General features: G+C 42.4%; 1 protein-coding gene across 1 annotated transcript; it reads left to right on the top strand.

Moving 5' to 3' along the window:
- The first annotated feature begins 4,746 nt into the window (after positions 1-4,746).
- Positions 4,747-11,951, top strand: LOC112250088 (ribonuclease ZC3H12A). Its single transcript, XM_024419948.2, has 7 exons — positions 4,747-4,772; positions 5,586-5,644; positions 7,137-7,691; positions 8,803-8,942; positions 9,171-9,405; positions 9,961-10,067; positions 10,615-11,951. Exons 3-7 carry the CDS (start codon positions 7,360-7,362, stop codon positions 11,625-11,627), a joined length of 1,827 nt encoding a protein of 608 aa, XP_024275716.1. The 5' UTR covers positions 4,747-4,772; positions 5,586-5,644; positions 7,137-7,359; the 3' UTR covers positions 11,628-11,951.
- The last annotated feature ends 913 nt before the right edge of the window (positions 11,952-12,864 follow it).

The following is a 12,864-nucleotide window of genomic DNA, read 5'->3' as shown; positions in this document are numbered from 1 at the left end:
TATTTAGTCAGCCACTAATTGTGCAAGTTCTCCCACTTAAAAAGATGAGGGAGGCCTGTAATTTTCATCATAGGTACACTTCAACTATGACAGACAAAATGAGAAAAACAAATCCAGAAAATCACATTGTAGGATTTTTAATGAATGTATTTGCAAATTATGGTGGAAAATAAGTATTTGGTCACCTACAAACAAGCAAGATTTCTGGCTTTCACAGACCTGTAACTTCTTCTTTAAGAGGCTCCTCTGTCCTCCACTTGTTACCTGAATTAATGGCACCTGTTTGAACTTGTTATCAGTATAAAAGACACCCGTCCACAACCTCAAACAGTCACACTCCAAACTCCACTATGGCAAAGACCAAAGAGCTGTCAAAGGACACCAGAAACAAAATTGGAGACCTGCACCAGGCTGGGAAGACTGAATATGCAATAGGTAAGCAGCTTGGTTTGAAGAAATCAACTTTGGGAGCAATTATTAGGAAATGGAAGACATACAAGACCACTGATAATCTCCCTCGATCTGGGGCTCCACGCAAGATCTCACCCCGTGGGGTCAAAATGATCACAAGAACGGTGAGCAAAAATCCCAGAACCACATGGGGGGGACCTAGTGAATGACCTGCAGAGAGCTGGGCCCAAGTATCAAAGCCTACCATCAGTAACACATTATGCCGCCAGGGACTCAAATCCTGCAGTGCCAGACGTGTCCCCCTGCTTAAGCCAGTACATGTCCAGGCCTGTCTAGAGTTTGCTAGAGAGCATTTGGATGATCCAGAAGAAGATTGGGAGAATGTCATATGGTCAGATGAAACCAAAATATAACTTTTTGGTAAAAACTCAACTCGTCGTGTTTGGAGGACAAAAAATGCTGAGTTGCATCCAAAGAACACCATACCTACTGTGAAGCATGGGGGTGGAAACATCATGCTTTGGGGCTGTTTTTCTGCAAAGAGACCAGGACGACTGATCCGTGTAAAGGAAAGAATGAATGGGGCCATGTATCGTGAGATTTTGAGTGAAAACCTCCTTCCATCAGCAAGGGCATTGAAGATGAAACGTGGCTGGGTCTTTCAGCATGACAATGATCCCAAACACACTGCCCGGGCAACGAAGGAGTGGTTTCGTAATAAGCATTTCAAGGTCCTGGAGTGGCCTAGCCAGTCTCCAGATCTCAACCCCATAGAAAATCTTTGGAGGGAGTTGAAAGCCTGGGTTGCCCAGCAACAGCCCCAAAACATCACTGCTCTAGAGGAGATCTGCATGGAGGAATGGGCCAAAATACCAGCAACAGTGTGTGAAAACCTTGTGAAGACTTACAGAAAACGTTTGACCTCTGTCATTGCCAACAAAGGGTATATAACAAAGTATTGAGAAAACCTTTTGTTATTGACCAAATACTTAATTTCCATCATAATTTGCAAATAAATTTATCAAAAATCCTACGTGATTTTCTGGATTTTTTTTTTCTCATTTTGTCTGTCATAGTTGAAGTGTACCTATGATGAAAATTACAGGCCTCTCTCATCTTTTTAAGTGGGAGAACTTGCACAATTAGTGGCTGACTAAATGTATTTTCAACGTTGATTCCACATCCCAATACTTCGAAGGAACGTTAATTCAACCAGTGTGTGCCCATGCAGTGAGTGGATCAGTTGTAAGAGCTAGGAATGTATTTGTATTTGCTAGACAATAACGTATTCGATCAACAATACAAATCTGCTTAAATGTTAGAAAAACTTCACCCACTTTCAAGATGTTCTTTCCTACTTTGTTATACAAGACAACCCGTTGTAGAATAAATGGCCTGATATCTATTGTTTCTTATGTGCATGACTGTGCATGAACTTGGTGATTTGGCATCTGATGTTTTCTAGTGTTGATATCTACTGTGATACAAAGTGTTTGTCAGTTCCAGGAAATGTATCAGGTTCTTTTTAAAGGTTCCACCCTCTCACTTATTTCCACTGTTATCAAATAAATATCAAACGGCTCAGTGAAAGTGGCGAGGGCGGGTCCTCCTGAGATGTAGAGCCAGTGGGTGAGTAGGAGGAATAGAGCTCTCATTTGCTTGGCCTCCACAACTGTCAAGTGATATTTGATTGCCACGTCTTGAGGTTAGTCACAACCACGGTGTGTCCTTTATTGAAAGGGGGAGATCAAGCTGATCCTAACTGTTATAGGCCAATTTCTATTTTGCCCTGTTTATCAAAAGTGTTGATAGTCTTATACTCAGCTGGCCCCTCCCAAGATGTTGTGTTAATCGCTCTACAACAAAGCTTTCTTAGTGTCCAACAAGCTTTCTCTGCCCTTAACAGTGCTCCGAACACCTCCAAAATAAAGGTAATGTGGTTTGGTACAATGCCCCTCTCCCCACCGGTGTGATTACTACCACTGAGGGTTTAGAGCTTGAGGTAGTCACCTCATACAAGTACTTGGGAGTATGGCTAGACGGTACAATGTCCTTCTCTCAACACATCAAAGCTGCAGGCTAAAGTTAAATCTAGACTTGGTTTCCTCTATCGTAATCACTCCTCTTTCACCTCAGCTGCAAAAATAACCCTGATTTTAAATGACCATCCTACCCATACTAGATTACGGAGACGTAATTTATAGATCGCCAGGTGAGGGTGCTCAAGTGGCTAGATGTTCTTTACCATTCGGCCATCAGATTTGTCACCAATTCTCCTTGTAGGACACATCACTGCACTCTATACTCATGTAAACTGGTCATCTCTGTATACCCGTCGCAAGACCCACTGGTTTCTGCTTATTTATAAAACCCTCTTAGGCCTCACTCCCACCTATCTGAGATATCTACTGCAGCCCTCATCCTCCACATACAACACCCGTTCTGCCAGTCACATTTTGTTAAAGGTCCCCAAAGCACACACATCCCTGGGTCGCTCCTCTTTTCAGTTTGCTGAAGCTAGCGACTGGAACGAGCTGCAACAAACACTCAAACTTGACAGTTTTATCTCCATCTCTTCATTCAAAGACTCAATCATGGACACTCTTACTGACAGTTGTGGCTGCTTCGTGTGATGTATTGTTGTCTCTACCTTCTTGCCTTTGGTGTTGTCTGTGCCCAATAATGTTTGTGCTGCTACCATGTTGTTGTCATGTGGTGTTGCTACCATGATGTAACAGTATAGACTTTATGTCAGTCCCCTCGCCCCGATCTGGGCGCGACCAGGAACGCTCTGCACACGTCAACAGTCACCCTCAAAGCTTCATTACCCATCGCTCCACAAAAGCCGCGGCCCTTGCAGATCAAGGGGAACCACTGCTTCAAGGGCTCAGAGCAAGTGACATCACCGATTGAAACACCACTAGCGCACACCACCGCTAACTAGCTATCCATTTCACATCGGCTACACTGTGTTGTCATGTGTTGCTGCCATGCTATGTTGTTGTCTTAGGTCTCTCTTTATGTAGTGTTGTGGTTTCTCTCTTGTGATGTTGGTTTTGTCCTATATTTGTTTTATTAGATATTTTTTGTAGGCTGGCATTGTAAATAAGAATTTGTTCTTAACTGACTTGCCTAGTTAAATAAAGGTTAAATTACTCGTTCATACGCCTACAGCTCAATGTGCTCAAGCCAACAATATGAGTCATGTGAGGATCATGTTGTAGCCTGTTGTCGATGGTGTCACACGTCATGATTACCTGCTGTGTTCCTTCTCCATTTCACCAGTGTGTGGAAGAAAAACCATAGCTTTAAAGGAACTGAAAGCACAAATGTTTTTTTTCTTTCTCCAATGGTGTAGATCTTACTCACTCACTGTGTATTTACAGTACCTGATTGAAAGTACACCAAGAGGATAGACCAGTAATCAACCTGGGAGGCAGAAACCTATGTTTAGAAAATGTACTAAACCTTTATCTTTGTAAAAACCAAACACTTGAAACTGCACTAAAAAGCAGTCATTCATTCCCTTTATAGCATATCCATCAAAATAAACCAAATCCACTTGCTCTGTAAAATGAACCCTCCACTTATTTGATTTAGATTAGATTTGTTAGGATCCCCAAAAGCCAAAGCCAATGGCAACAGCTAGTCTTACTGGGGTCCGACACATAACGAAAAATACATTACAGACAAATAACTTATCCACTTATTCTCAGTACATGCAGGTAGATAAGGAAGTGTAAGACACTTTCCTTAGAATCTCTACCAGTTTAACTGCTGTATGTGGGAACTGTTCCTGAGAAAACCGCTGTCATGCATGGCCTACGAGGATGCCTCACCCCAACCAGAATGTTTTATTATTTTTTTAATACATATTCATGAAAATATTCTGTAAATATATCAATCATCAAATGTCTTGTTTTGTCATTAAGTATCTCAAGCATCCACATTAAGAGGTAACTAACCTACTGTATTGTGTCACAACGCAATTTTAATCAGCCGAATAAGGTTTACTGTTCATTGAGCATTATGCTGTGCTGTAAGCATGCATGCAAAATAGTTTAACTGTAGCTTGGGTGACCATCATCTGTTGTCCACCCAACTCCTTTGTAACATGATACAATATTGTCCAAATACATGTATTTAATATTTGTCATACGTTTTAAGTCTCATGCAAATATGTAGCCTGGGTGTTTTTGCATATTTATGTGTACTGAATAAATATAATGTCCTTGATTCTAAACCTGTATGGCCAAAACATTTAATTTAAGAGCAACTTGACTCTCAGGGGGAGGGTTTATGGTTCTGGCTGTTGTCAATCTCATCTGTCAGTTGAGCTGCAGCCACGACTCAGAGAGCAGGTGAGTTCATTGCAGGAGGAAATGGTGTCTGGCATTCCAGAGGGAAATATGTAGTAGTATCAGCCTCTGTGTGTGTGCTGTATCACAAGAAAGACAAGCTCTAGATTTTCAACTATAGACTTTATTTTGACAGACATACCACTATGGCATGTTATGCAAATTGAATTATATTTCACCGTTCCTGAAAGCTATTCTTCTTGTTTCAGATTCAAAATTATGTGTGTGGTAGTGTGTGTACGTCAGTGGAGGCTGCTGAGTGGAGGACGGCTCATAATAATGGCTGGAACAGAGTAAATGGAATTTGATATCATTCCACCTATTCTGCTCCAGCCATTACCACGAGCCCATCCTCCCCAATTAAGGTGCCACCTGTGGTGAATGTTGGGGTTATTAAACGTCCGCTCTTACGATATGAATCGAAAACAAGCTGCTCATATTTCAAGAACTAACCTCATATTCAATAGAACTTCACCTACTACTGAACAATATGTAACAGTACAAAGTAAGAACAGTGCCGGGTAACTGGGTAGGTACAGTATCAAGTCTCAGGCAGTCCCACTGTGTTGTAATGCCACACCAGGAAGATCAGAGAAAGAGGGGAAGAACTCTAAGGGCTTACCTATAACAAGCTGCATTCTGACCCAGACTCTGTATTGGGCTCAGATGAGGAAGTGAAATGATTGCATTTGTCTTTTGCTTCCTTGCTGGCATTGGTCTGAGCAAAGTCTCTGGAGACTTCCTCATATGACTAATAAGAGTACACACAGGTTCTGTCTCTCCATGAGATTGACGCTCTCTCACACACATCAACAGGTTCTCCACCAGACAAGCAGGCTGATTGATGCTCCTTCTAACTGCCACCTACTGGAACTGTAAGTAGAGAGAGAGAGAGAGAGAGAGAGAGAGAGAGAGGGAGCAGAATTAGCACACAATCCACCTAATGTCCAAATCTTGTTCAGCTGCAAGGGTTTACTGTATGTAAATGTTTGTAACTTCTTAGAGCTGATATTATTTATTTATTTAGGTAGTTTTGGTTTCTTTGATAGTTCACTGGGATTGTCTTTATGTTGTTTGCTTGAGAGTTTGGCAAGTGTTCATTTCAACTATCACACAGTTCACAGCAAGTGTTCAGTGAGACACGAAGTGTGTGATCGTTGTAAGACAGGCGTGGGAAGCCTCATACGCTGCATTCAGGACTGTGTCTAGTCTTGTAGAGGTGGTGCAGAAAGAGTGTTCTGGTTTGAGATGCAGTGGTGAGAGAGGATGTGGTTAGAAGTAGATTGTTCAAACTATTCAGAGGTAGAAGATCAACAACCCTAATCTCACTTTTGTCACGTGCAAATGAGTGGGGGTGTGGGGTATCATAACCCATATTTATCTTGGAATTATCACCCCTATATAGTTGTGCATTAACTGGCATGGTATGCTTCTCTATTAGAGTTTACTTGTAAACTGAGCAATGTTTGTCTTAGCCTGACATTTTCTTCCTTATTCTCCCAGAGGCTTTTATGATGTATCAATAAACATTAAACACGTCTCTTATCAAACTCCTGTCAGGACTCTGTCTGTTGGGTCTACTCTGTCTAAGGTTGTCACCTGTTGTATACGGCGTATGTGACAAATAAAATTAGATTTGATCTTGAAAACACCAGTGCCTTTCAAATTTGAATGCGGTCGGGATGAAAGGGTGCTCTTAGGGAACAGATTATGGGGCATACAAACGTGTGTGTGTGTGTGTGTGTGTGCATGTAACACTGCATGTTAAAGTAGAGATGAGGAGTTTCAATTTGTGCTTGTTCACTGTCACCATGATAGTCCACGATTGGTGAAAAAGACATTCCTGAAGCTTTTAACACTTTCTAAATATGTTGCTATTCTTAGATATAACCTCAACATTCCATAGGCCTACCCAGAATAGAAGGTAAAGGGTGTGGTGAAGGTATGCACAGCATGTCACTTTTCTACCTTTTATACTCAGTCATTGGTAGAGTCACTTTGTAAAATAATTATTGGGTTTTTCCAGACCACTAAATGGAGGATGTGTCTGACTGGACTGATGTAAAGTATTTGCGAAACAAATATCATAAATAATTTCTGTTTTGGTTCAAAGAGAGGAATATCCTCATTAATTCCGGTGGTCTATATTTGTTATGACAACGGACGCTAGTTGTATCAAACACTTTATTTAAATTCACCTGAGCCTATAGGGGCTTTCTAGACCAGTATGACGTGAGCGTCTGTGTGCAGTCATGAGACTGTGGCAGCGTGAGCAGCCGATTCTATCCTTGTGCAGTGTGCATCTAACCACATTGAAAGTATCTGAAAGCCCTGTGACCTCCACCATGCTTCTTCATGTGTTTACAGAGTTGAGGTTGCCTCACCTCACCCCCCCTGGCCTTCCTGCACCTGTCAGATCTTCCAAAACTGATGCTGTTGTTGTGGAAACTGTGATGAAGTCATAGAAAAAGGAGACGAGGAGGATTCCCCAACAGACAGAGTCCTGACAGGAGCCTGGAAGGATACTACTACTACTAGACACTGACAGACCTGAGGCAGAGTGTGCCACACTGAGCTGAGGACCAGCAGCATGGACCAGCAGCATGGAAAAGTGGAGCGCTTCCTCAAGCTGGGCTACTCCCATAGTGACATTGTGCGTGTGCTAGAGAGCCTGCGTCATGACGCCCAGACCAACGAAATACTGGAGGAGCTGATCAAGACCTGCCAAATCACCACTACAACAACCACCACCACCCCATCCATACCAGCCAGCCGCTCAGCCCACTCCAGCCCACAGCTGGTCCCTCGAGGCTGCAGCTCTCCCCACCCCAGCCAGTCCCTACGGCCCAGCTCAGCTACAGACAGGGATCCCACTTTGGGATTCAGACCGGTGGTAATTGATGGAAGCAATGTGGCCATGAGGTGAGAGTACTACTTAATTTTGGACTATAGGAATTGTAGCATTAAATAGATAAAGACAGAGTATTAAATGAAATGCTGGCACTAATTAAGCTAATGTATGTACTAATGAAAACATAACCACATAGCGATTTATCTGGTCACCCACAGCACCTGTATTGTCAGATATGTTATAACAATAGTGAAAAACACATGCTACAAATACTTTGAAATAATCAACAGGTGACAGAGGTAGGTGTTGACACTGCAGCCCGAAACTGAGAGGAACAAAACGAGAAGTTCACTTCTCATAAATCAGATGTTATTTTGTCCAACACAGATCACGTGTCTCAAACTAAAGCTGGGGGGGGTGCTGAACTTTGAAGGATTCTACTTCTCAGGCAAACTCACTCCTCTTACTCAAATTAACTCTGGCATAAATCTCAGTGACAGTTTGCTTACCAAGCAGCCTTTGATTACTCAAGTCCTGAGTTTCCTTGTTCCTAAAGGTCTCTGTCCCTAAAGCTTTAACTCCAAAACACTACCTAAACTTTCTAAGCAAAGTACATCTTTCTACTAATCATTGTGTATTTTCTATAACCTGTGCTATTGTTGTTGGGTTCGGTGCCCTGCCCCAGTGGCTTTATAAGGCAACAATGTCTTATCTTTGGTGTCCTGTTATGCAAAGTTGCCTACCACTTCCTGATGGTTGAGTGCAGGGAAACCCCACGCTATATATAGTGCTGTCTGTATAGGCAAATGATCCACTCCCTGTGATCAGCTGCCAGTCAGGGTCTGGGAGGCCTTATAGCATTCTAGGTCTTAGGCCTGTCTAAAGTATTGCTGGAGACATCGCACCACTATTAGGATGCTGCAGCTCACATGTGATACAAGGTTACAAAAGTGTGACATTATATATTCTCCAAGACTTTCTGTTATTCCAGTTTTTGGTAATTTGGGGAGATAGTTTTCACTTTAGACTTGTTTCTGGGATTAAAGGACACACAACAGTCTTTTTGCTGGGGCTATGCAAAAGAGTGAATTGGAGTAGGTGAGTCACACAGCTAGCTGGCTTCAGTCGTTTTAGAACTGAAAAAGGGAAGCTAATGTTCTACTGTGGCTCCTGTCTTTGCAGCCATGGCAACAAGCAAGTGTTTTCATGCCGGGGGCTGTTGCTGGCAGTCAGGTGGTTTTTGGAGAGAGGTATTCGTGACATCACAGTGTTCGTGCCTCTGTGGAGAAAGGAGCAACCCCGTCCTGAGGCCCCCATGACAGGTAGGACACACCTGTTATACTATCTGACCAGGGCTAGATGGCACTGTGGAGCCACAGGTCACCAACACACTGAGCACCTACACCATACAGTATTGATGGCCTTTTATAACTGAGAATTGTTGTTTACACCCTGTATGCTGTGCACTACTTTCTTGTCTTTTTAATGATTGATATGATACAATCCATCAAGTCTATGGAACTCTAACCTCTCGTCACGTGACCCTGCAGATCAGCCCATCCTCCATGAGCTGGAGAAGAGAAAGATCCTGGTGTACACCCCGTCACGCTGCGTCAACGGGAAGAGAGTGGTGTGTTACGACGACCGCTACATCATCAAACTGGCCTACGAGTCCGATGGCATCGTTGTGTCTAATGACAACTACAGAGACCTGCAGATAGAGAAGCCAGAGTGGAAGACGTTTATAGAGGAAAGGCTGTTGATGTACAGCTTTGCCAATGACAAGTAAGTCCCAACACTAAGACTTACAGCATCTAAGAGGGCATCTGATGCAGGGCCTATAAGGAGGATATAAGCCATTTTAATTTGGGGTTGGCATATGAGAGATGGTATACCACCTGTTACACCACCTATAAAATCCCTCCTGCTTATATACTTGTAATACATCTGTAATGAAGACTTGACTTCAAGAATTTTGGGCATCATGTTTACATCATATTCATATGACTTTATATTCAAGGTTCATGTTTACATCATATTCATATGACTTTATATTCAAGGTTCATGTTTACATCATATTCATATGACTTTATATTCAAGATTCATGTTTACATCATATTCATATGACTTTATATTCAAGGTTCATGTTTACATCATATTCATATGACTTTATATTCAAGGTTCATGTTTACATCATATTCATATGACTTTATATTCAAGGTTCATGTTTACATCATATTCATATGACTTTATATTCAAGGTTCATGTTTACATCATATTCATATGACTTTATATTCAAGGTTCATGTTTACATCATATTCATATGACTTTATATTCAAGGTTCATGCCTCCTGATGATCCTCTGGGAAGGAATGGCCCAACGATTGACAACTTTCTGAGAATAAAGCAGTGGACCCCAGAAAACAAGAAGGAGCGTTGCCCATATGGTTGGTAGATCTTTTACAATACACACTTTTATTTTCAGTTTCCTACCTCATTCACCTGGGGGTTTTGACTGTAACTCATCCAATGTGAGCCAGCTGAGCAGGATTTGATTTGTAGTTTGTGACTAGTAGTTGGGTCGGTTGTAATTCCATTTGGCTGCCGGTCAGTCGGCTGTTGGCAATGGGGGAGCAGCACCACTCCAAGGCTACAGCACAGCGCCACTCACAAACAAAATACCTTATTATCAACACCCAGGATAATAGAGCTAACGGCAGGCCTGGGATTATTCCTGTCAGAGGAGTACAACGGACCCTCATAGCACTCTGCCGTGTACCTAGTGGAACAAAAACAGGCTGGAGACTAGACATATTTTGTTTGCTTTGCTAAGTGTGTTTACAGTACTAAAGAAGGGGGGGAAGAGGGCTTTACAGTGAGTGCACTCAGACAGACACACATCCTAGTTGACAGTCTCTTTAAAGAGTTACAGGGTTACATATGTGAGCCATGTTTTTGAAAGCCCATAAATATTCCTTATATGTTTCTTTCCAGGGAAGAAGTGTACTTATGGAGTGAAGTGCAAGTTCTACCACCCAGAGCGCTCCAACCAATCGCAGCTGTCTGTAGCAGATGAGCTTAGAGCCAAGAGCAAACCTGCTGCTCAGACAGACAGGGAGTGGTCATTTCTCCCCTCAGGCCTCGGCCAGGAGGGCCATATCTACACATCCCTTTATGAGCCGGATCACACTACTAATCATCTACACAGATATCCTTCCACACCGCCTCACCTTAGAAAAAATGAACATTCCCATTCCCACAGGGCTTTGCCAAGTGATCAGTTCACCAGCCAGAGAGAAACAGGCAGCCCAGTTCTACAGCACAAATCCAGCCACCACTTCTGCCCCAGCCCAGACACTGACGAGGCCTTTGGCTCCTTGGAGACCTCCCTGTCCAGACTATATGTCCAGGACCAGACAAACAACCCCAAGGGACCCGGGGTGTCTTACACATACAGCAGTGGGGTGGCCGGGTGCAGCCAGGGTAGTGGGGACGTCTACCCTTCCAGCACTTACAGCAGCCACAGTTACGGCAGCAACACACAGAGGCTCAGCCTGGGTGGGCCTTCCTCGGGAGTCCACTATGCCCCCCAAAGACTGCTACAGTGTGGCTGTGACCACTCACAGAGCTGTGAGTGCAGCCAGTGCATGTACGGCCACCAGCATCTCCAGCCACAGCTAAGAAAGAGCTCCTATGTTGTTCACAGTAACCCCATCCATTTCACCGAGCAGCAGTACTTTCAGAGTCCTCCCCCACAAAGGCAGAGTCACAGCCTCCCAGAACACAGCCCGGGACAGGGCCTCTCTGGTGAGAGAGTGGGGATGACCAGGTCCAATGGAGGTAAAGCTGCAGATAGTGAGCAGAGGAGGAGTGTGAAGAACCAGCTCAGCACCCTCTTCCCCCCCAGCATGGTAGACTATGTGATGAGTCTGTACCCACACACCCTCAACAAGTCAGAGCTGGTTCCTCTGATCCAGAGGTTCAGAACCAGCCACGTTCCCTTCTAACGTGCAAGATCTTTCTCTGTAAGCATTAAACACAGTAGTTCCTCAGCAGACTAGTGACAAGCTTGAAAATGTAGCAGTCTGTGCTGAATTTCCTATGTATGTATATAGGTCAAGTGCAATGCACTACCATCTCCTGAATGATGCTAGTTCATTTTGAATCTAGCATTGCCTTAAAGATTATCAAAGCAGCATGTGTTGTTTTAACATGTAGCCTCAAACTGAGGGAAGCTATTTGACAGAATGGGTGTTAACCTGTACGGTATGCAGAATAATACTGTCCTTGTCATTTGTTTGTTGTCCATATTAAAAATAAGTCCTTGAAAATTGTCTGATGATCTGTCTCATTTACCAATTTACACCGCCAAGCTTCCTGAACTTTATCATACCAACTATTTTAGGTCTCTACTGCCATCTACTGGAGTGAGGAGATGTGACAATCGTCATCACATCACTGCAAACCAACAACCAATGGAATGGAATCTAAATGTGGAATATCTAGTAAGAAATCCAGAATTTCAGAATAGATTTTTTTTTATTTTTACAAATAACTTATCTGTTACAAAGACAGTTTTCCCAGCTAAAATCAAAAAAACACTTTAGTTATCCAAATTAGTTTTTTTTTATGAATAAAACATTTATTAACCGACTTCACACCGAGCTGCAGATAAAGCTGAACAATTTGTTTCTTTGGGGTTTTTACAGAAAAACATGTTATAAGTGCTTAAGAGACAACTAAGAATTTGGCTTCTACCGAATCAGTTTTTGACAATACTAAGCTTTGGTAAAAAAAAAAAAAGACATCTTAATTTGTGACTGCATAGATTGTCAATACAAATGTCATTCTAAGGCAGTAATGTGTGGCAGCATTTCACAACGTGAAAAACAAACAATAATAACCCATTCCACAATTAAGGTAAAATCATTACAATGGTAAACTTTTAAACTATCCTCATAAAAAAAAGCTTCACAGGACAAATTAAACCAAATAAAAACATGATTATACAATGAGGACAGACACTATTTTGTCTCACTTTATTGGAAATATAACAATGGCACTGTCCTTATTGTCTTTTATTAGAGATATTCTAAACTTCTGGCCAGGGGTAGATACGGTAAAGCACATACCTATATAAATATCTGCTGATTTGAAAGAGGAATACTTTAAAACATATTCATTTGGAACACTTACCCAATTTATACTGCATAGCAAAATATTTTGATTCTGAAAGCCCTCAGG

Source organism: Oncorhynchus tshawytscha, linkage group LG05 (assembly GCF_018296145.1).
Source record: "Oncorhynchus tshawytscha isolate Ot180627B linkage group LG05, Otsh_v2.0, whole genome shotgun sequence".
In the NCBI taxonomy this organism is placed as follows: Eukaryota; Metazoa; Chordata; class Actinopteri; order Salmoniformes; family Salmonidae; genus Oncorhynchus; species Oncorhynchus tshawytscha.
The sequence above is the reverse complement of the archived record's forward strand: the minus strand, read 5'-3'. Positions and strand labels throughout refer to the sequence as shown.

Coding starts and splice junctions, on each gene's coding strand:
- LOC112250088 (XM_024419948.2), top strand. CDS start 7,360: ATGGACCAGCAGCATGGAAAAGTGGAGCGCTTCCTCAAGCTGGGCTAC. Junction 9,406..9,960: donor TACAGCTTTGCCAATGACAA/GTAAGTCCCAAC, acceptor TTTATATTCAAG/GTTCATGCCTCCTGATGATC. Junction 10,068..10,614: donor GAAGGAGCGTTGCCCATATG/GTTGGTAGATCT, acceptor GTTTCTTTCCAG/GGAAGAAGTGTACTTATGGA.